This window comes from Bos indicus, chromosome 15 (genome assembly GCF_029378745.1).
Source record: "Bos indicus isolate NIAB-ARS_2022 breed Sahiwal x Tharparkar chromosome 15, NIAB-ARS_B.indTharparkar_mat_pri_1.0, whole genome shotgun sequence".
Lineage (NCBI taxonomy): Eukaryota > Metazoa > Chordata > Mammalia > Artiodactyla > Bovidae > Bos > Bos indicus.
Window position 1 is genome coordinate 54,841,227 of NC_091774.1, and position 23,676 is coordinate 54,864,902.

The following is a 23,676-nucleotide window of genomic DNA, read 5'->3' on the forward strand; positions in this document are numbered from 1 at the left end:
GTCCTGAGGTTGGGCCATTTGATATCAGCATCTCCATTTAACAGATGAGAAGACTGAGGCTCAGGGAAGAGAAAGGGCTTGCTCCAAGTCCCACAGAAATGTTATTACAGAGCTGGGGCCAGAACTGAGGTCTTAAGGCTGAAGCCTGGGGCTCTCCCCTTGTCTCCAAATTCAGATAGTTCTACAAAATGAAGAGTCCCCTGTCTTGCCTGGTTTGCAAAAGAGCTTGGGTTCTGCAGATGGCTTGGAGTTTCACAAGCAGCATCTGACTCGACACAAGATGCAGGACTGTGCAAACATCATGGGGCCCTGAAAGCTGCAGAGTTCTGTAAACTGCACCAGGCTTTGCCACCAGCATGGGACTCTAAAAAGGCATCAAGCTTTGCAAACTGTGTGTATCCACAGATGGTGTTGCAATCCATGCACATCCTAGGGCCCTGTGAAATGTACAGGGCTTAGCAAACACCATGATGGTAAGTGGCAATGGTGGGGTGCAAACCAGGTTGGTTGAACCTTAAGCCTGGGCCACCAAAAATGGAAACCTCACTGCTGGATTAGTCCAAGAGTTATCTGAAGGCCTGTTAGCCTAACTCCCAGAAGGTCCTGGAGATTGGACTCATCCTCTAATTCCACAGCTGAATTCAGGAATATTCTTGGACCTGGGTCAGCCTGGGGAGGCTGAAGTGATATATGAAGGTTGCTCATGCCTGAAGTTACTGTATGTTCTGTGCCCTGTCGGGTGCTGTGCATGCTTAGACTCAGAGATTGGTGAAATGAACTTAGCCAGCCAAGCCGGTCCCAACATCATTCCATGTACAGAGCTTCCGCAGGCTCTGGAGCCACAGTGGGTGTAGTGAGCTTCCAGAAAGTTAAAAGGGACCTTTCCTCTCTCAACCACATGCCTGCAGTTTGGAGTCTGGGAGGCTGCACCTCTGCCAATCTCTGTGAGGACTCACAGTGCCTGTCTGAAGGATTTAGAGAGGGAAAGCCAGTTTGGCTTTCTCAAACAGAATTGGGGTCTGGTTTCAAGAATTGATGCTTTTGAACTGTGGTGTTGGAGACTCTTGAGAGTTCCTTGGACTGCAAGAAGATCCAACCAGTCCATCCTAAAGGAGATCAGCCCTGGGTGTTCTTTGGAAGGAATGATACTAAAGCTGAAACTCCAGTACTTTGGCCACCTCATGAGAAAAGGTGACTCATTGGAAAAGACTCTGATGCTGGGAGGGATTGGGGGCAAGAGGAGAAGGGGACGACAGAGGATGAGATGGCTGGATGGCATCACCGACTCAATGGACGTGAGTTGGAGTGAACTCCGGGAGTTGGTGATGGACAGGGAGGCCTGGCGTGCTGCGATTCATGGGGTCGCAAAGAGTGAGACACGACTGAGCAACTGAACTGAACTGAACTTCCTATCAACTGAAGCCAGTTGTTGACCTCTTCCTGGGTGGTGGTCCTGCATTCCCATTTCTGATCTCTCAGAGACTCACTCACACTACAAGTATCTGTCAAGGGCCTACTATGTGCCAGGCTGCTGTGATTGTTTCAGATACTCCCCACTTCCTTCTAGCATCCCTTATGCCACTAGGAACCAAGTGGGGCTCATGTGCATCTCTCTGTTGTTGCACTCCAAAAGCTGGACTCCAATCCACATCCTTGTAACATGCAAAGACTCTATTCTTGGAACTGGGTTGGGTTCACTTCTGTATCTTGGATTTGGATGTCGCACAGAGTCGGACACGACTGAAGCGACTTAGCAGTAGCAGCAGCAGCAGCAGAGGTCTTCCTCAGAAAATGCAGCCTGGGCGGAGGAAAAAACCTGGTTCCTAGCATCAGAGGTTCAAGGCAAGACCCCACCACCTCCTAGCCAGGTGACCTCTGGGTGGTTACTGAGACTCAATGCCTCATCTGTAAAATGGGGGGAAAATGGCCCGAAAGGTCATTAGGAGGGGCCAGTGGGGCCTCACATATAAAAGTGCTGAGCAAGGCAGAAGAGGCAACCCAGGTTCACTTTCCCTTTCCCTGCCCTGTTCTGAGTCCCGCCTCTGCCACTTCCTTCCCTGAGCTCCGGACCTCAGGCTTCGGTTCTTTCCTGCACTGAATTTGCACAGTGGCCCTGCGAGTGAGGACTATCAGTCCTTCTTTATAGAGGAGGCAGCTGATGCTCAGAGAGGTGCAGGGACTTGCCTAAAGTCACTTGACCATGGAATGACAAAGCTGAGACAGGACTCGGGTCTGTCTGGCTCCAAGGCCTCCATCTTCAGTCTTCAATCCAAAAGACTCTGGGGACCTCTTATATGCTCTTCTGCTCTCCAACCCCACCCTCCACTGAGATGGTCATACTTTATGGAGCTGCTGCCATGATTCCCCATCTCCCAAGGGCTGGCCACTGTGATTCCCAGTGGATGGGGTCCCTCCTTGCTCTGGATCTGTGGAGCTCAGAGAAGAGATAGGGGTTCAGTGAGAGGGGAACAGAGCTTGAGGGAGACAGAGGTTCAGTGAAGGAGGACTGTGGGAGAAATGGCCTTATATGGGGCTCGTGAAGGGTAAAAAAAGTTCTGTAACTGAGATAAGAGTTTGATGAGGGAGGAGGCTCAGAGTGAGTGCTGAGAGGAAACTGGAAAATCAGGACTGAATGACCCCAGGGCTGGGAGGGGCTGTCCACATTCCCTCCACCCCCCATCTCTCCACCACTAGTAGGAGAAAATATCCAAGGGAAATGCCACACCAAGAAGCTGGGAAGGAACAGGCTGAGGGAAGGCTCGTCAGCAGCCTCCTCCCACCAGAGGGGTTGTATCTAAACAAACCCAGCCTCCTCCACAACCCTGGTCCTGGGCTGCCACAGACAGAAATCAGAGGGATTCAGAGAAAGAGACAGAGAGTAGGAACAAGTGACTAAAGGAGATAAGCCCTTGGCGGGCAAGGTCAAGTCTGAGCAGGACTTCCTTACCCACCTGGAGAGGGGGCTGCTGTCCAGCGTGGCTCAAGAAGCATCGGTCGACCCAGTGGCTGGAATCCGCACACTGGCGCATCCCCACTGCGGCTCCCCAGCTGCTGTCTCCGGGAGCTCCCGTAAGCTCTCACTGCCTCTCTCCTGCTAAAATCCAGTCCTGTAATTGGAATAGGGGCTGAAACTCACCACCCCACTCCAGAAGTCATGGCACCCAGGATAGGTAAGTCTGGACAAAGTAAGAAAGGGGTAGGGAGTCTGGGGGCCATGTTCCCAGGGTGAAGGGGGAGAGCTAACATATGTGCACTGGGGTCGGGGGAGTAGGGGCTCCCAGTTCCCTACATAGAGCCAGGCATATGGCCAGATCTAGTGAGGATGTGTTGAATGAAGGATTGAAGGACCAGAGAGGTAAGAAGTGTTGCTGTTTACTCAGCTGGAGACAGGGCAGCCAGCTTAACCTCCCTGCTGAGACAGAGAGACCTAAAGAGCAATGGAAGGGCAGGCCCCGTTACTCCCCATGTCCTGTTCCCTCTCTGAAGCAGGCAAAGATAGAGACAGACAAAGCAGACAAAAATAGAGACAGAAGTATATAGTCAGAGATCTAGCAAGTCCAGAGACACTCAGAGTTGGACAAAGGCGAAGACAGAGGCCAGAGATGGCAGGAGAAGACAAAGATCAACAGGTGTCAGCTGCAGCGTGCGGGAGACAGAGGCTCCAGAAGAGACCAGAGAAATAAAGAGAGGCAGAGACAGAGAGAGGGAAAACTGACAACAGAGATCAGGGGAGAGCAGACTGCATCGGAAAGCTGAGAAGTGGAATCAGAGAGAGACCAGCAGAGACCTTGGGTGTTGGGGTGTGGAGAAGGCAGGTGGGAAGGTGTCTTGAAACCTTGAGAAGAGAAGCTGAGACCAGAGAGTGATGGAAGCACCGTTTGGAGAGGGCGGTGGTTCTGGGAACAGGAGCGCCCAGTGTCTGGGGCAGGAAGAGGGAGGTAGAAGAAACAAAGGATCTTCAGACAGGGTTACGCTCGGGCTAGACACCCTGTGGTGATCACCTCTGGCCTCGCTGCAGCTGTCTGTGTGCCTCTCACCCACTCAGACAAGGCCTGACTTGCATCCAGAGCGAGGGGACGTGTGGGCTTCCTGGGTCGAGCAGGCAGACGCGGCTGTGTTGCAGCCCCGACTTGGGGACTGTGGTGTGGAAGGAAGGGTGGGGTTGGAGCGTCCTCTGAGGGCCTCACAGGAGAAATGACAACGAGGTCAGATTCAGGTGAGTTGGTTTGGAGATGGGCCACCAACAAACCAGGTCTCAGTCAGCCTTGGCAAGCTGTGGGATCCTGGTGATCCTATGGGAATGGGAAGAAACTAGAGACTTTGGTTGTACTGCACCTGTTCCTCAATTGTTATTCTGATGCCAGCAGGGCTTGGTTCTGGAATGTTCTCTGGCTGGTCCTTCACTTCCCACACATACAGCGGGAGGGAGGCTGACCCCAGCATCTGACCACTGAGCCACCAGAAGCCACCTCTGACCTCCCTTCCTGAGCCCTAATCTGAGCTGAGGCCAGGCTTCCTCCATGCCCTCTTTCTGGTCTGAGGGTTGCGGGCAGGACAAAGAGCCTGGGAAGAGACCCACACCCAGCTCGCCCGAGGGAGAGGGGCCAGCAGTCCCAGCCAGGAGCAAACAGCATAGAGAGGAACCAGGGTCAAAACTGGCCCTCAGTGAAGCCCCACCAACTCACCATGTGCTTTTAGGCAACAGGCAGAGCGTCCCGGTCTGTGGGGGAGGTGCTTGAGAAAAATGACCTCCCCAGGCCATTCCTACTTTTGTGATTCAGAGAAGCCACTTTCCCTTCTCTGCACCTTTGCTCAGCTTTCCCTCTACCCAAAGGAAGGCACCTGCCCACAATCCCATTCTGGTGAAATCTGCCTTGTTTTCTAACTCTTCCAAATGCCACCTCTTCCAGGAAGCCTCCCTGACTGATCCTCCCAGTTGGAAGTAACCTCTCTCCCATACGCTGTTTGACCCTCCCTCTGCAGGGAGTTTCCTGGTGGTGTTTCTGTTGTTCTCTCCAGTCCTAGGTTCAAATGTGGGCCAACCCAGGGTAGGAGGCAGGGCAAGGGAAAGAACCAGGTTCACACTGCAGCTCTGCATCACTGGCCTGATGAGAATGCACACTCTCACCCTTTTTTTTAATATGTGAGGAAACACATGCTTACAGAGGGTAAGTGACACATCCAAGGTCACCCAGCAAGCAAGCAGCAGAGTGGGGGGCCAGAACCAGATCAGCCGGATGCCAAAGCCCTTTCCCTTCTGTCCCCTTGCCTTCGGGGTTTCCTCTTCCCTCCACACACCCCACGCTGGCGAGTCTCCACCCACCTTGGGCACTTCTCCACTGGCTCCAGACAAAGCAAGCTGTTGTCTGGGAGCTAGTGACTGCAGAGGGGGCAGGAGAGTTATTCCTCCCAGGCCGGGCCGTGTCCTCTGGGCCACATATCAGGCAGCTGGGAAACACATGGCGAGCTTGCTTAGACCCCACATTCGGGTGCCAGGTATCTACTCCCCAGTCTGCGTCTGTCTCTCTCTGGGATTCACTTTCTCCATCTGTGCAGTTGATGGTAGGGGTTGGCTGAGGTGGTCGCTTGGTCCCTTCCACTGCTGAGAAGCTCAGCTTTCTGTCTCTGGAGGGAAGAGCCCTCTTGTATGGGGCAGGGGCTTGGCTATCTCCAGGGTGCAAGTCTGGGCCCATCCTGTGGGTAGAGAGAAGATAAACTTGGCTCCTGCTACCCCTTCTGGGCTGCAGTCCAGAGCCCTAAGTGCTAACGTTTGGAGTGATGGACAGCAAGGCCCACCTCTCCAGCCTGGGAGCTCCCTGGGAATGGGGCCTGACTTGATCCATTCCTGAAGCCCCAGAACTCTGCACAGGCTGGGCAGAGGTCAGGTATTGGGGAAGGTGCAGCCCAGAAGCTGTTCTTTTTCTTCCTTATGCTCCCACCCCCACCCCCACCCCCATGACATTCCTTCCCTCTTCCAACCTGCTTTGAAAGCCTACTTTGTTGAGGACTGGAGATTCATGATAAGGAATGAGATGGGGCTACAGTGAGGTGCTTGGGAGTAAACGTAAGCACAGAGAGAGATGAGCCAGGACTCATGGTTGGTGGACAGGGTGTGGCCTGGGCCAATGCCTGAATGTCTCTGAGCCTCAGACTCTGTGTTTTAGGGCTAAGGAGGCCGGCCTGCATTCCCTGCAGGCTCAGGGTTCACCCTCCCTTCTCTCTGCCTTCATCTCTATTTTAAGGGTCATCTTGGGTCTAGATGGGGTAGTCGGGGTCAGAATCGGGAATAGAAAGTCCCAGTGCAGGGTCTGTGACCCAGCTTGGAAACCACCAGAAAAAAGCAACAGCTGGAGGCCTGCAGCGTGTTATTGTCTTCCCAACGGACCACCCAAGGGTCCTGCTAGGAGGAATTTCCCAAAGAGGAAAGCCAAGGCCAAAGCCTGAGACCTGACCCCGCTTCCTGTCTTTGATTCCAACCTCCCCCCTCCCCCACTGTACAGAAGCCCCATTGGGTCACATGAGGCACTGCAGCCCCTTGGAGCCCCACGCTCCCCGACCCCACCCCAGGCCCACACCACAGCCCCTGCTTCCCCAGACCCCCACGCTCTGGCTTTCTCTTCTCCCTCCTCCAGTTTAGCTCAGTTCAACAATCATGTTTTTAAGCTGAGCCCTTGCAAGATGAGAAGTGGTTTTCTGAGAAGGTAGGACACCTTGGGAAGCCAGGCTGAGGGTATAACATGTGCGAAGGCAGAGAGGTGGAAAAGAACAGGATGAATTTGGGGAATGGCAGGCTTCTACTGGAGTTACAGAAGAATGTTCACTAGGGTGGCCTTGATCTCCTGGATGCTGAAGCATCTGGACTCACGTGCTGCCGATGGGGTGGAAGGGTGGTTAACCATTGTTGAAGACCACAGTGTACCAGGCAGGATGGTCTTCTTTAATCCTACCACAAATGCTGTGTGCCCAGAGAGGGGAGCTGAGGCTTAGACAGGCTAAATAAACTGCCCAAGGTCATGGCTACAATGTAGCAAACAAATATTTGAACTCAAAGGCTTCTGATCCAGAGGGTTTCAACAGGGGTCTGCTGTAGTCCATCAGGACCCAGGAAAGGAGAGCCTCTGCCTGGGGGTAGTCCACTGGCTTATCAGGCAGATAGGAGGGGGATGTAAACGATGCAGGCGGGTGACCAGCCTGGCATCCCAGAGAAAGGGCTGAGGGAACTGAACCAGGAGGGGGAGTGGTGGTGGAGGGAGAGGGAGCTGGCGTGGGCTGCAGGAGCTAGGCGGGGAAGCCAGCAGGCTGAGGGAGCCCAAGGAAATCTAGGAGGTAGGAAGGGCTGGAGGTGGGGTTGACCATGAGGCTGGCCTCCTCCTATAAACACTTTTGGAGGGAGGTACCTGCCATCATTGTGACAGATACATTGCCCAGTGTCTGCTGCTGTGAATATTTGCCTCCCCAAGCTCAGGCTGTGGGTGTGTGAGTGCTGGAGGTTGGTAGGTTTTCCAGAAACATCCAGACTCCTTTGTGACACTGCTCTGTCACCTTAACCTTGGCATCTGAACATGGTTCCAGGATGGGTTCCTCCTTTCGCTCTGTAGGGCATATATGCGATGGATCTTCTCACTTTCCAAGCCAAGTTTGCCCACATGTGGCTTTTCTTTCCTTCTCTCCACATGTGCCTTCCAGATGGAGAGCCAGAGGACTGACTTTGGCCCATGTCCTCTCATGGGCTTTCCTGGAGCCCGTGGCCCTCTAGGCCTCTTCCTCTGGGAGCTCCCCTACCAGCCCAGACTCACATATGGCTGAGCTCACCATTACCCTACAATCCCACCTTCCATGGCAGTACACCCAGACCAAAAGCTGTGCCTCTCCCCACTCCCCACTCCCCTGCCCCCAGGGCTCCTTGGCTTCCTGCACTCCCCACCCACCTGCTTTTTCAGCAAATCCTGTCCATCCCACCTCCCGGCTGTGGTTCATCAGCTCATTACTCTGCATCCCTACAGCCCCTACCTGGCCCAGGCGTCATGAGCATCTGCTCCACTTCTCCTTACTCCTGCCTTCTCCCTGGTCCCGGCCCACAACCTGACCTCTCCAACTCTCCCCCAAATGGCACAGAGGTCTTCATAGGAGGCCAAGTTATACCTCATCCCTGAGCCCAGGATGAAGCCCAGCCCTCCAGCCCGGCATTCAAGGGCAGTCATAGACTGGCCACTCCAGCCTCACCTCCCCACCTTGACCCCAGAGCTCCTATCCTCCTGGACTACTTGTTTCCTGAGCAGTCTTTGCACTTTCATACTTCTGCCCTTTACTCTGATGTTTCTTCCCTGAGGAAGCCTTCCAGAACTTTCCAATGTAGGTTAGAGCCTCTTCACTATGTTTCTAAAGTCTTGGAACTCCTTATGTCACATAGTGAGCACGTGCTGTGGTTCTGTGTTAGATGTTTGCCCTGTCACCACACACACACACACACACACCCTTATAGCTCTCTGAGGGCAGGGAGCTGCTTGCTTCCAAAACCACAGTCACCTGTCTTATGGAGCTGTCAGCATGTGTGGAACCTTCATTCTTACTCCTAGAAGAAGCAGAGACCAGCTGTGTCCCCCACCGTGGTGACCCTGGGCAAGTCATGGCCTTTTCTGGTCTTGTTGCCTCACCCAGCCCTGGCTTCCTGTCCCGCAGCACTCCGCAGTTCCCAGGGGTGCTGTGGGTCACAGACAGGGATGCCCACAGGCAAGTGTGAAGGGTCCTGGAGCAAGCCAGATGAGCTCAAAGAGGCTCTCACAGGGCAAACTGCCACAGGAAAGGCCAGCGTCTGAGACCAGCTGTTTCCATATGGGAAAGCAGGCCCAAAGTGGCCAGATCTGCTAATCTTTCAAGAAAAAACAAAAAGTGGGGGTTTTGTGTGAAATTTCCTGACTTTTAAATGCTGGCAACTAGCTTAAAAACACTCAGTGAGCCAGTGTTGTTGCATTGTTCAAGCCAAATGAAAACAGCTAGGAGTCAGATGCGCCTCCAGGCAGGACTGCCATCCACCGCACAATTCCAGAGGGCACCCTTCACCTCACGGTGCACAGCTCACACAGCTGCACAGAGGGCCTTTGTCCAGGGCCTCCGTGTTGTAACCATTGTCCTGTGTTATCTCTCTGCCAGTTCCTCTGACGGCCCAGGCAAAGTGTGTGTGGTGGCAGGTTTCCGGGAGAGGCCTTACCTTCTCTCTTTTTGGAATTTAAGATATTTATTTTCTTGGCTGTGCTGGATCTTAGTTGCGGCACATGGGAAATCTCTGATCTTCATTGTAGCATCCGAGATCTTCAGTTGCAGCATACAAACCTTTCATCGGAGGCGTGCGGGATTTAGCTCCCCTGAGGTCATGGAATGGAATGCAGCAGGTGATTATGGAGCACAGAGGGAGGGCGAGGAGACAGCAGAGGGAGGCTTCCTCAGGGGTCTGTGTCTCTTCAGGGACCAGGGGGAGGTGAGAGAGTAATACTGAGGATGGGTGCCCCTGGAGGACAGTAAGTTCTGAGGCCTGGTGACCGGGCCTGGAGACAGCGCCCAGGTGCATCTGGGGCAAACGCAGACAAAACTGAAACTGTGTGTCATCCTGGAGCTGTCAAAGGACGTTGCCTCTGTGACCCTCATACAGGCTTAAGAGGCCAGGCTCATTATTTCTACTTTGCAGAGGCTCAGAGAGCTGCTGGCCCAAGACCACACTGGGTCTGAGTGACCCTAGGTCATACTCTCTCTGCCGAGGGACAGGCTGGAATATTCTGGAGAGAAAGTGCCTTTTTCTTGTCCTTCCTTGGTCCGAGTCCTCCTGCTCCATCCTCAGGATGTGAGAACCCTCCCAGGCTCTCTTGGCATTCCTCAGCTCATCCCTCCTCAAAGTTCAAATCTGGGCCTTTTTTACAAGTCCCAAGTTTTCACTGCACTCAGGTCCCCTAGACTAGGGGCCGTGTCCTTCTCACCACATTTCTCCGTCCAGCCTTGAACTGACCAATGAACTGACTAAGTGACTGATAAGCTAAAAAGTCAGCTGGTAGAACTGTCCCCATACAACCACCTTTGGCAATTCCATGGAGGGAAGCCAGGCCAGAATCATAAATGGCTACAGGGGGAGTATTTTTCATAGGTTCTAAGGCCATCATTGGTAGCCACCATTTCATAGTTGCTGTTAGGGGACCAAGAGTCAAACAGGTCTGAGCTCCAGTCTAGGCTTTGCTGTTTACCAGCCCCCGGACCTGGACAGGCCCCTCCCCTCTCTGTGCTTCAGTTTCCTGAAGTCACGGAGTCACAGCAGCTACCTCAATGTTTTGCTTGGCAGATGGGTGAGTGTGCCCAGTGCAGCACATAGGGTAGCCTCAAGGGGAGACAGTGAGCCTCTTCCATCAGGGGGTGACGGTGAGCCAGAGAGCTGGGTCTCCAGCCCCTATCTCCGTGGCCCTTCTGGGTGGAAATTTCTCCTGGTTCCCAGGTTCTAGATACAGCAATGCTCTTGCTGTCCCAAAGCAATTATGGAGGTAGGCAGGGTGTTTGTACCTGACAGCGAAGGAAACAATGCTCACTGAGCATCTACTATGCGTCGTGTCCGTGCTGGCTCTCATATGTTAGTGACACAACCTGTTGATAAGGCAAAGTCTGTTTTTTACCAAGATAAGGGCCAACACACCTCTTGAAGTTTTGGCAGTGTCTCAGAATGGGGAGGAAAGATCAATAGCATTGAGCAAGAATCATGATACAACAGTCCAGGGTTTGTTGGCAGAAACATCAGGGTAAGGATTTCCCAGGTAGAGATTCAAAGAATCAGAGGTGCTCACCCTGCTGACAGTTTTTATTGAACAGTTGCTCCGTCTTTCCAGAAGTTTCTGTAATGAAAAATCAAGCAGTTTGCTGGGGCTGCTCAATCTAAGAAAAGTAAGAAGAAAATTGCTATGAAGACAGTGGAGAAGCAAAGTCAAGTTAATGTCATTGGTAAGGTGTTTTGGGGCTTTTAGGGTCCTCGCTGAATGTGAAGGGAAGGTTCAGGTTCTCAGTGGGCTCTCTCGGCAGTGGGAAGTAGGGGTTGCCGTCCCTGCATTGAGGATGAGGATCCCAGCTGGAGGATTTAAACCTGTGCAACTGCCTGCACGTCTATGAGTGTGCACTGCAAGAAGGAACCCAGGTCCTCGGTCTTGTGGTTGACTGGGGCTTAGACAGGAGGGAGAGAGATAATCTGGAGATGGATGATGGCACTGTCAGAGGAAGAAGTTCACGTGGAGGAGCCAGCTGCATGTGGAAGGGTTCAGTTGGGCCTGTAGCCTCAGAGGTGCTTGAAGATTTCAGGAGAGGGGAAGACTGGCCCTCAGGGGGCCTATGGTGTGCCAGGTCTGAGCCAGGCGCCGGAGATGCCTTATCTCCCTGAGTAGATGCTATATCCTCACTTTACAGAAGAGACAAGCTAATCGAGGGCACATCCATGCTCCACAGAGGCCCAGTGGCTGGGCTGGGGTTCAGACCCAGGTCTGGGGACTTTGCAACCTTTGTGTGTGTGTGTGTGTGTGTGCGTGTGTGTGCGTGTGTGTGCGTGCTAGGTCGCTTCATTCGATTCCAGCGCTTTGTGACCCCCATGGACTGTAGCCCATCAGGTTCCTCTGTCCATGGATTCTCCAGACAAGAATACGGGAGGGGGGTTGCCATGCCCTTCTCCAGGGGATCTTCCCAACCCGGGGATTGAACGTGCGTCTCTTACATCTCCTGCACTGGCAGGCGGGTTCTTTACCACTAGCACCACTTGGGAAGCCCCTTGAAATGTCTACTCAGTCCCATATCTGCCTGAGATTTGCTGTTTATAGCTGGGAGGTGGCTGGAGGAGGCAGATCCCTGAGTCTTTAAAGAAAACAGAACAGGCAGAGAAAAGCGGCCCTTCCTGTCAGGCTGCTCTCTGAATCTCAGCCCTCATCTCTCAGACTCAAATTCCTGGCCCTGGAGGGGGTTTGGCCGTGGCCAGGACACTCTGCCTTGTAGACATCTGGAGCGTCTGAACTGAAGGTCTCTGGTTGACAGAATTTCAGGGCAACTGCAATTGCCCTGAATTTCTGAGGGCAATTTCTGAGTCAGTTTCTGAATTGACTGACTTTCTGAGCAATTCCAGAACAGTAGGTGATCAACTGACAAACCTGAACAGACAAGTCTCCTAAAGGACAGTGGACCAGTAGACCAGTGACTCAGCAGCGCACAGACATGAGTGTGCCTGTGCGCACGGCCAGCCGTGTGACCCACCGACAGGCACACAGACCCCTTGCCCGCCAGCTCTGGGGCTGTAGGAGCTAGGCCTTGGAACCACCTGGCCTACCTGGGGCCCCCAACCCTGGCTGCCCAACTGGGAGAGGAAGAAGCTGTAATTTTCTCCTGGGGCCTGGCTCCCTGCCTCTCCCCTCATTCCTACAGGGCCCCCGGGCTCAGCCCAGGTACACTCCCTCAGCTGCCCTCTCTCCTGCAGAGCTGGCCCTTGAAAAAGCCTTCAAAGGATGGTAAGGACCTCTGAGACAGCAGGTGAGGTGTACCTACAGCCCTGGACTCAGGACTTTCCTTCCAGGGGAAGCTCTACTCCTTATCGAGGCATCGGACTCTCTGCTGCCAGCCCCTCTATAGAAGACTCCAGCCCACAGGAAGGGCTCAAAGTGGACTGACAACCAGTCTGACCAGCCCTGTTCAGTGACCAACTGGCCACTCAACACTCTGACTGGCAGCTGCTCTCAGAACCCAGTGGTATGGGGCCAGGGCTTCCGCTTCCCCACCCCTCCCCCACTCCAGAGGCTCATTACTACAGACTGAGTCACAGGAGTGTGGAAAGTTCTGATCTGGTCCATTGACCTTTTGTCCTCAATCTTACCCATGCACTGGGCTTCTTTCAGACCTGGGGATCCACATTAGTGACTTCTGCCCTCCCAACCTCAGCTCCCACTCCATCATCTGGTTGGCCTGCCCCTTGGGAGGCAGGCACTGTTGCCTTTCAGGTGGCCTGGCTAGGACTGGCTGGGCCAAGACAGAGAAGAATGTTGTGCTTCTACCCCTCATTTAATCTGTACAAGTGGTGCAGAGCAGCATGAGGTTAACACGTGGACTTGAGGTCCTGTACTAGTGTGAACCAGCAGAGCTAGTTACCTGTGAACCTCGGTGTCCCCATCAGAAGCACAGAGCTCATGAATGCACCAAAGGCATGGAGCTGTGGAGAGCTTCACGAGCACTTACCATGTTGGCCAAAAAGTTCGTTCGGACTTGTCCATGAATGGATGGGCCCGAACGAACTTTTTGGCCAACTCGCAGAATGTGCATGCAAGACTTTATGCACAGTATTTATGTTATTATGGGTGACTGGGCTCTGCTTGTGAGAGGAACTGGAGTTCGGAAATTGTCCTGTCAGTCTCCTCTGGTTGAGTTTGCTTGGAACCCCCTTACTTTCTCTTCTTCAAAGTGATGTGCACGGAGCGTTACCTCCACTTCCCCCACCTAGGCCAATCCCTCATCTCCTCCCTGTCAGGTGTCACTTTTACTTCAGTGTCTCCTTGTTTCCTCTGAGTGTTCGTACCCATTAAAGGGATTCCTCCCCAGCCACACACGCTTCCATTGCCTCAGCCAAATTACTCAAGCTATTTGAATGGATACTTTTCCAAAGATATGGCCAATAAGCAATGAAAAGATGCTCAACAGCATTAGTCATTAGGGAAACACAAATCAAAACCACATGAGATATCATTTTCACACCCATGAGAACGGTTGTAATCAAAGAGACAGATGATACATATTAGTGAGAATGTGGAGAAATTGGAACCATCACCCACTGCTAGCAATGGGTGTTGGATGGTATTAGAAAACAGTTTGGCAGTTCCTCCGAAAGCGAAACAGAGTTACCCTGTTGATCAGGAATCCAACTCCTGGCTGTATACTCAAGAGAACTGAGCATATGTATCTACACGAAAGTTGCTATATGAATGTTCACTGGACCTGAAACAACCCAAATATCCATCAACAGATAAATGGATAAACTAAATGTAATTGTATGTATTTATATATATATATATATACATACACTGGAGTATTATTTCAGTCATTAAAAGGAATGGAGCACAGATACAAGCTACAACATGGATAAGCCTTGAAATATTAGGCTAAGTAAAAGAAGCCAGTCACAAAATATCACATGTATGATTTCCTCTATGTGAATGCATTTGAAATATCCAGAATAAGCAAACTCAGAGAGCCAGAAAATAGATCAGTGGTTGCCAGGAGCTGGAGGGATAGAGGAATGGGGACTGACTGCTCATGGGTGCAGGATTTCTTACTGGGGTGGTGAAAGTATTCTGGAATTAGAGAGTGGTGATACTATATTACTAATTAGATAGTAGTAACTAATTAGATAGTCATGACTTTTTGAATATACTAAAACCGTTGAGTTATATACTCTGAAAGGATAGATTTTATGGTATATGAATTATATCTCAATTTTTAAAGATTTCTTAGGCTCCCAGGTACCTTGTGTGAGGAGTACAAAACCCTCGCTGGTGGCGGCTGCAGGCTTCCTTATCCCTCTGGCTGAGCTGGTCTTCTAGGTCTAGAGATGTCGTGATGGGGCCCACACCCCTTCCCGAGGTCAGGAGAGTCCTCAGGGCAGCTTTCAGGCTCCATAAGGAGCTTGTTGAATGAGGGGAAATTCCTGCCATGTTGAGAGACATTTGAGACAATGGAGAGGCTTCCGCAGGAAGCAGGGCCCCAGGAGGGGAGGAAAGTCCTAGAAGTCTGGGCTGCCTGAGGTGCAGGTGGTTGTCCTCTAAATGGAGAGGTGGAGCCTCCCAAGGCTGGGCTTCCAGGCTCCTCACTGAGATTAAACCTCAGGAAACCCTGAAAGATGCCTCTGAAAGGGCTGCAGTGAGTGGGAGACTGACAAGGTTACCATGGTTACCGTGGGTCATGGGACCATGATTTGGGCATTGGACTGGTGAGTTCTGTGATTATATGCTGTGTAGTGCCCTGTGGAAGTATTGCTATCTATTCCAAACTACCCGTAGGAAAACCCTGTATGCCTTGACTTTGGACCAAGCCTTGACCAGGCACAGGGCCCTAGACCTCTGATCTTAGACTAATCCAGACAAACCCTGACCCAGAGTTAGCCTCCAGGAACACTGGACGTCTCACAGATACAGGCCCCAGGAGGGTAGGGCTATGCATTTTTACACTAGCGCCAGAGCTAAAAGGATGTGTGACGGCATCAGCAGCTTCTCGCTAGAAGGAAGCTTTATGCTGGGAATGGAATGAAGAGGTGAATAGGTGGTCCCAGTGGGATCTGGCCAGCTTAGGCACATGGAGCACACACATACCCTCTGAGGAAGGGCTGCTTCAGCTCCTGAGACGCAGGAAAGCTGTCGGTGCTTTGACTCAGATTCTCACCAACCCAAGAAACACCTTGGGTTGCCTGGTCAGAGTCATTCTCTGAGATTCCATCTCCACTCTCACCCTCTGGCTTTCTGTCCCACAGGGCCAGTGGGTGAGGAGCTCCAGGTGCCAGACAAGGACGCCAAGGCCATGGTGGGCACAGAAGACACACCTGGAAGCAAAGCCAGCCCAAATCCTCAAAAGTTACGGCCAAGTGTGTTCCACAGCATCAAGGTACCTCTCGGGACCTGGGAGGAGAAGGGTCATCTGAGCCCGACAGAGCAGGCTCTGCCACTTACAGGCTGTTAAATGCCAAGCAAGGCGCTGCCTTTCCCTGAGCCTCAGTTTCCTCATCTGTAGAACGGGTGATCGTGATCTCTAGAAGCACGTAGCTTAATTTCAGGCACATGTTCTTTCCTTCCAGAGAGGCTCTTCTGTGGGCACTGGGGGACCAGTCTTTTTGGCGCCAATTTTTTTAGGGCGAAAGAGAAGGACCCCAGGGATCCTGAACCTGTGTGAATACTGGGAGCAATGGCTCAACCAAGGGCGGCCGTAAACAACCAAATCTGTGCCAGCACCTACACGGTGCCAGGCCCTGTGCCAGGGGCCATTCCACACAGTCTTATTTAGCTCTCACAGTAACCTGGGGAAGCAGGGGTGTCATCCTTGTTACACAGATGAGGAAACCGAAACTTAGAACAGACATTCTATTTTTAAGCTCCAGCATAAACACCCTATTTTTAATTCTGTGAGACACGTTTTTCTCTTGGGAATTCGATCAGGTTTTCAGGAGGGCTGCAGGCAGGCAGGATGTTTGCGTGGGGCTGAGTGAGGTGAGAGTGTAGCTTGGGGGTTCGCTGTGTGCAGGTGGTCTCCCAGGGAAGTTCAGGTGAGGACTGGGTGGGGTGGGGCGAGGTGAGATCTGGGGAGCTTCCTGGGGACAGGAGGGGTTCTAGTCCAGCCTGGGAGACCTCTGGGGACAGAGGGGCTCCCACCATCCTTGGCCCCATGCAGACTCTACTCTCAGTCCTGTAGATTTCAAGTCTCCCCCAGACCCCCGGGGTACCCAGGACAGCTTTCCTATTTTTCAGGCCTGTGAGAATCCATGCAGTACCCCAATAATACTTTCTCTCCTCTTGCCCTGGACTCTCTTTCCCTTCCTCTCTCTGCTCCTGCTCCTCCTGTATGTCTGTCTCCTCTGACTCTGTTCCTCCCTTTCTCTGTCTCTGTCTCTCTGCATCCTCCGCCACGACTGTCTCTACCTGCGGCCCCTCCGCCAGTTCTTCGTCCTGTGCCACAGCCTGCTGCAGCTGGCACAGCTCATGATCTCCGGCTACCTCAAGAGCTCCATCTCCACGGTGGAGAAGCGCTTCGGCCTCTCCAGTCAGACATCGGGGCTGCTGGCCGCCTTCAATGAGGTACTGGCCCTGGCAGCACAGCCACGGTGCGGGGGGAGGTGGTGGGGAATTGAGGGAGATTCTCACCTCCACTCCCCCTCTCTCACGGCCCTAATGTAAACCCTTCCCCTAGTGCCACGTGCAACCCCATCACAGCTCCTTCCGATCCCACCCTTGAGGAGCGGGGCTCTCTGCTGGGGTTCACGGAGGATTTTAGAGCTAGTCAGGGTCCCCATTACCCGCACCTCCCCACCATTCTCCTTTTGGTTACTTCACCTTTTCAGACACCTGACAATTGTCTGGCCCAGGAAGGAATCAGAGGAAGCCAACTTAACAGTAGGGAGAGAGGTTTAAGTGAGATCAAAGGCAAAACTTTGGGGACCTTAGGGTAGAGAAGGGAGCAGATGATACTAGACTGTGGAGTTGCTGCCGGATCCACAGGCCTCTGCCTCTGGGCTGACAGCCCAGCCACGAGGCCTGGACAAGCTCCTCTGGGTGGATTTGGAGACCAGAGTTCATCTGTGCCCAGCCCCTCCCCCACCAGATGTTTTCCGCCTTGGAGAAGGCTGTTGTCCAGAGAACACTCTCTCCCCACCCCTCAAGATTTCTGTGAAATTGTCTCTCCCTAGGGTGATGTGTCACATTCCTCCCAACCCAAGGCCCATGGTCTCCACTCACTCCCCAGACTCTCCTTATCACCCCACTCCCAGATGTCAGAGATGGGGAAAGAATGTCTTTACTGTCATTATGCAGTTGTGGGACCTCGGACAAGTCACTCCCTGACTCTAGGTCTCAGTGTCCCATCTAAAAAATGGAGAGTGACTGTCCCTCCCAGGATCAGTCCTCCCAAGGCCCCTCTGCTGATACTGCCCCACTCCATCAGCAAAGAACCGGGGTTCACGGGTACGTTCCCCACCCACAGTCACAACCAGGAAGCAGCAGGGTGGAGCACACACACCCCAGCTTCTGACAGCGGAGCCTGCCCTGCCCTGCCAGCTCTCCAGTCCCCTCCAGCACCCACATCCAAGGATTTTAATTCTAAGGCTTGAAATACCAGCCTTAGTCCTGTGGCTTTAGACTTTTTTTGTGCTTAGTCGCTTAGTCGTGTCTAACTTTTTGTGACCACATGGACTGTAGCCTGCCAGGCTCCTCTATCCATGGGGATTCTCCGAGCAAGAATACTGGAGTGGGTTGCCATGCCCACCTCCAGGGGATCTTCCCAACCCAGGGATCAAACCCAGGTCTCCCGTACTGCAGGTGGATTCTTTACCATCTGAGCCACCGGGGAAGCACTAAACAAGACAGAAGTTCTGATTCGGGGTTAGGACACATGGGTATATCTACTCTGTGCTGTGCTCAGTCATGTCCAACTCTTTGGACTGTAGCCCGCCAGGCAACTCTGTCCATGGAATTTTCCAGGCAAGAATACTGGAGTGGGTTGCCATTTTCTATTTTAAGGGATCTTCTTGACGTAGGAAATCGAACCAGGGTCTCCCATGTCTCCTGCATTGGCAGGCAGATTCTTTTTCACAGCGCCACCTGAGAGACCCAGACTTCATTTATTTCCCATTCATGACACTCCAGAAGCTCAAATCCCTGTCCTTGACTGTCCTACTACCCGTGTTTTAACATGGGATCCAACCCACACTCTAGAATGAAATTGAACTTCTAGCCCTGTCCATGCTGCTCTTATTTCTCTCCTCTATTGGAGCAGTAAGTAGAACACATCCTAGGAGGACCCAGAATCTGTGTTTTTAACAGGGACCCAAATGATTCTTATTCAACCATTCTGCAGAAGGGAACACTGAGATTGGTGATTGAGACAAGGATGCCCTCTGCTCTACTTTCATGGGTCCTCTCATCCCTTTGCAGGTGGGGAACACAGCCCTGATCGTGTTTGTGAGCTATTTCGGCAGCCGGGTACATCGGCCCCGCCTGATCGGGTGTGGAGCCATCCTTGTGACCCTGGCGGGCATACTCATGACTGTCCCGCACTTCATCTCAGAGCCGTACCGCTACGACCGCACCAGCCCTGGTAAGAACAGGAGGGGCTGGGCTGAGGGTGGACATGAGTTGCCACATTACTGTACACAGGGTCCACTCCCAGGCTTCCAGTGGTCAAGATGGGTCCAGCTTCCCAGAACACCTATAGTCCCCCACACCCCCCCCCACCACTGCCTCCTTCAGCTTCAGCCCGGATGAGTCCTTCTGGCAGCCCTGGGCAGTGGTGACAGGGGGGGTAGTCCTGGGGCAGAAAGCTGAGGCCCTCTGGGTTTCTCTTGGTGAGGGCCTGCTTGTATGGTGCTGCTTTTTTTTTTTTTTTTTTGAGGTGGAGGTGGATTTAGGTCCTGGTCTGTGTGGGTCCTCAAGAAATATTTGTGGAATAATAATAACAGTATCACACACCACTTACTAGGTACCACTGTTCTAGGCACTTAATGTGTACTGATGCATTTAATTTACACAAGAAGTCAAAGCATTGATGAAAGAATGAATGAATGAAAGAACAAACAAAAACATGAAAGAATTTTAGATGGAATAGTGAAGCCCCTGTTTAGCCCAGAGGGATTTTGTTGAGAGTCAACTTGACAGATGGATGCCTGTACCTTGGAGAAGGACTCAAGCAGTCTTCCCTGTCCCATCCATCTCTCCACCCATTCACTCATCTACCCATCCATCCACCTTCCCATCCTATCCATCTACCCATCCACGTACATACCCATCCACTCATCAATTCATCCATCTGCCTACCCACCTACCCATCCATCTGCCTACCCATCCACCCATCCACCCACCTACGCATCTACCCATCCACCCATCTACCCATCCACCCAACCATCCATCCACCCATCCACCTACATATCTACCCATCGATTCATCCACCCATCTACTTATCCATCCACCTACTTATCCTCCCCTCCATTACCCCTTCTACCCTCTCTGCCCATCTGTCCAAGAAAACATTTGTGCTTCCTACTTTGTGCTGGACCCTCTTGAGGGGCTCAGTCCTTGCCCTCTGGGAGCTCCCAGTCTGGGAGAGAAAACAGAGACAAACAATACCTCCCTTCCCCCCACCCAGTGTATCAACTGTGAGGAAGGAAGAACTGGGCAGAAGAAGCCCAGGGAAGGAGCCCACAGCCCAGCCTGGCATCATGGAAGGCTTCCCAGGGGAGGAGAGCTGTCAGAAAGCATCCTTTCTCCCTTGTCCTCCCATCAGCTCAGACCCCAGAGCTCCTACTCTGTGCCAGGTCCAGGGATGGAAAGATGGAGCAGATACAACCGGCCCTAAGAAGCTCTGAGTGAGCGTGGGTTGGTGTGAGCATGGGCAGCTCTGCTGCAGAGAGTCCAGCACAGGACAGCCAGGGGCAGCCGGTAGAGACCTGAGTAGAGGATGGACACTGGAGGCTGGAGTGAGCTGGAGGAGGCGGCATCTGACTGTGATGTAGAAAGAAAGTAGAGGAAGCTGCTCAGGAAATGGCTGGAAAGCAGGGGAAGTCCCAGAAGACAGCAGAGTGCTTCTCTAGGCCTGAGTGGAGAACTGTCAAGAGGTCTGACTCAGACGCCAAAAAATTATGCTTACTCATATTTCCCCATCCAGAATTTTCATTTTAACAGAGTTTTTCCTGTGCAGGGTCACACACATTCTCCATCCTCACCACCATACAACACCCTTCTGCTCCTTATGGAATCCCAGGAAAACTTCTTCTCCTGTCTGAGCCTCAGTCTCCAACGGGTGTCCATTGGAGCATCTGTCCAATGGGTGAACTGGACTTGGTGACCTCTAAGTACCCACCCTGAACTGACATACAAGGCTATTTCATTCACTCATTCCTCATCATTAATTAATTAATTATCATTAGGGTGGCTCAGATGGTAAAGAAACTGCCTGCAATGCAGGAGATCCAGGTTTGATTCCTGGGTTGGGAAGATCCTCTGGAGAAGGAAATGGCAACCCACTCCAGTATTCTTACCTGGAGAATTCCGTGGACAGAGGAGCCTAGCAGCCGACAGTCCATGGGGTGACAAAGAGTCGGACATGACTAAGGGACTAACACACATACACAGCATTCAAAAGATATCCTTGGGCTGCCCAGGTGGCACTGCTGCTGCTGCTGCTGCTAAGTCGCTTCAGTCGTGTCCGACTCTGTGCGACCCCAGAGACAGCAGCCCAACCAGGCTTCCCCGTCCCTGGGATTCTCCAGGCAAGAACACTGGAGTGGGTTGCCATTTCCTTCTCCAATGCATAAAAGTGAAAGTGAAAGTGAAGTTGCTCAGTCGTGTCCAACTCTTAGCAACCCCATGGACTGGAGCCCACCAGGCTCCTCCATCCATGGGATTTTCCAGGAAAGAGTGCTGGAGTGGGGTGCCATTGCCTTCTCCCAGGTGGCACTAGTTGGTAAGAATCCACCTGCCAATACAGGAGACTTAAGAGATGCAGGTACGATCCCTGGGTTGGGAAGATCTCTGGAGGAGGAAATGGCAACCCACTCCAATATTCTTGCCTGGAGAATCCCCATGGACAGAGGAGCCTGGTGGGCTATAGTCCATGGGGTTGCAGAGTCAGACATGACTGAAGCAACTTAGCACCCAGCACATTAATATTTATGTGCCAGGCCGTCTGCTGGGGACTCAGAGGTGGAAAAAAAGACAGATCCCTATAATCACTTTCGTATCTAGTCAGCACTGTCACAGGCACCACTCACCACTCCTAACGCTTACAACCCTTTGAGCAGGTGTTATCATTATCCTATTTTATGAGTGAGGAAACTGAGTCTCAGAGAGGGAGGTACTTCCTCAAGGCCCACAACTAGTAGACATCCCCTGCTAGTCTGGCCCTAGAGCCTCTGCTCTGACCACTGAATTCTTCTGCTTGTAAGTTCCATATTTCTGTAGAACCTCCATTCTAGGAGGCTTGTTCGACAGATGAGGAAACTGAGGCCAGAGGGGCTGAGGTCCTCTGCCAAAGAAAGTCTCACCGTCTTCAACCCAGGCAATCTGGTTGAGGGTCCAAGTCCTTGAGCTGGGTTCACATGGCTTTTTCCAGCCCTAGAGAGTGTCTCACTGGGCTGGGTGGACATGGCTCAGAGACCCAGCTCCCAGAAAGGACTTGGCCAGCCACAGAGAGGAGGCCACTTCTCTACCCACATTTGGGGTAATAATAGTATGAGGGTCTTCTTAAGTTTGCTCACCAAATATTGGCGAGCTACAGGAAACAAATGTCTGGCACTAAATTAAGAAATTTCCCTTTATTGCACTCTACCTCTGCGTCCCGAGCTGACACGGAGCCCTTCCCAGAATGAAGGCCTAAGGGCACCAGTGCCCTCCACAGCCCAGACTCAGCACCCCTCCCTTTTTCGGCCCTGCCTTCAGCCCTGGCCTCGACCCTTACACCCTGTGAGCCAGGCATGCTGAACTCCTCAAGACCTTGGTTTCACATGTGCTGTGGCCTCTTTCTGGACCCCACCCCTGACCACCACCTTCCCTTTCTGGAAAATCTTGTTCGTTCTTTTCCTCCCAGTTCACACCACCTCTTTGAGCTGTCCTACCCCACCCTCACTCAAGGTCCACCGTCGCCATGGCGCTTCCACATACCTCTGCTCAGAGATGTGGCATAGGGTGGGTTAAGAGCACGGACTCAGAACCGGACTGCCTGGGTTCCAATCCTGGCTCCACCCCTTGTTAGTTGGTGCCTGAGCATCAGTTTTTTCATCTGCAAAATGGGAGTAATGAGAGTACCCATCCCCTGGGTTTGTTGTGGGGGTCAGAGGGATTCAGAAGAGTTCCTCCCATCAGTAAGTGCTATATGAGTCTTAGCTATTGTCCTAATACTTTTATCATCTCTCAGCAGACATGCCACAAGACTTTGAGGCTTCCCTGTGCCTGCCCAGCACCAAGGCCCTAGCTTCAGCCTCATCCAACAGCAGCTGCTCTAGCTACACAGAGGCTCGGCACCTGGCTGTGGTGGGGATCATGTTCACAGCCCAGACCCTGCTTGGTGTGGGCGGGGTGCCCATTCAGCCCTTTGGCATCTCCTACATCGATGACTTTTCCCACAACAGCAACTCGCCCCTCTACCTCGGTGAGGATGTACCCCACACCTCGGGCTCTGAGGGGGGGCCAGGCTCAGGTCGGGCTAAGTACGAATCCCTGCCCTCTGCCTTCTGTGGCCACTAGAGGCCCAGAGGAGCCCTGGAGAGCTTCCCAGGCCTGAGCGGGGGAGATGGGCTGCTCCTGCCCAGTGGAGGCTGAGCAGGCCCTGACCTGTGAAAGGAAGCTGGGCCAGAGGGCACTAACCCAGGCTTCCTGTCGCAGGTATCCTGTTTGCAGTGACCATGATGGGGCCGGGCATGGCGTATGGGCTGGGCAGCCTCATGTTGCGCCTTTACGTGGACATTGATCGAATGCCAGAAGGTGAGCTTCAGAGCACACAGTTGTCCCCAGGGCCACACAGACACAGTTGATCGACTGCTGGTATCATAGGAGACACTGAACCAGAGGACCCAGCAACCCCACTGACCTGGGACATGCCTCTTAACCTCTCTGAGCCTCAGCTTCCCCATCTTTGAGATACTCTCTGCCCTGTCCATCTCCCAAAGCTGCAATCAGAATGCAGTGAGAATGTGGAGATTAGCCAGCAGTTGCCATCAGATGGAGAGTTGTAATTGTTGCCCCTGTTGTTATGAGTCTTCACCGAGTTCCACCCTGACTCCCCGCACCCCAGGCCCTCAGCCCTCTGCTCAGATACACTATGGGACAGACAGGGCCATGTATTCTCTTGGTCTCTTGGGTGCTCCCATCTTTATGGGGGACAGACTTCAGGACTCAGAGAGGACACTGGCATGATGGAGAGAATTTTGGAGCAGGACTCAGT

The 23,676-nt window shown here is 52.7% G+C and overlaps 1 protein-coding gene across 6 annotated transcripts in view; it reads left to right on the plus strand.

Moving 5' to 3' along the window:
* Positions 1-2,801: 2,801 nt before the first annotated feature.
* Positions 2,802-23,676, plus strand: part of SLCO2B1 (solute carrier organic anion transporter family member 2B1) — a 52,413-nt gene continuing 31,538 nt past the window's right edge. The window contains exons 1-7 of one of the 6 annotated variants that reach the window (XM_070803904.1): positions 2,802-3,170; positions 9,300-9,389; positions 15,512-15,642; positions 16,689-16,826; positions 18,678-18,840; positions 22,651-22,884; positions 23,118-23,216. In XM_070803904.1, coding sequence (XP_070660005.1) covers positions 3,155-3,170; positions 9,300-9,389; positions 15,512-15,642; positions 16,689-16,826; positions 18,678-18,840; positions 22,651-22,884; positions 23,118-23,216 — 871 coding nt within the window. In that variant the 5' untranslated portion in view covers positions 2,802-3,154. Of the gene's footprint in view, positions 3,171-9,299; positions 9,390-10,370; positions 10,972-15,511; positions 15,643-16,688; positions 16,827-18,677; positions 18,841-22,650; positions 22,885-23,117; positions 23,217-23,676 lie in introns of those variants that run through there. The other 5 variants (XM_070803905.1, XM_070803908.1, XM_070803907.1 and 2 more) reach the window with 5 other exon arrangements.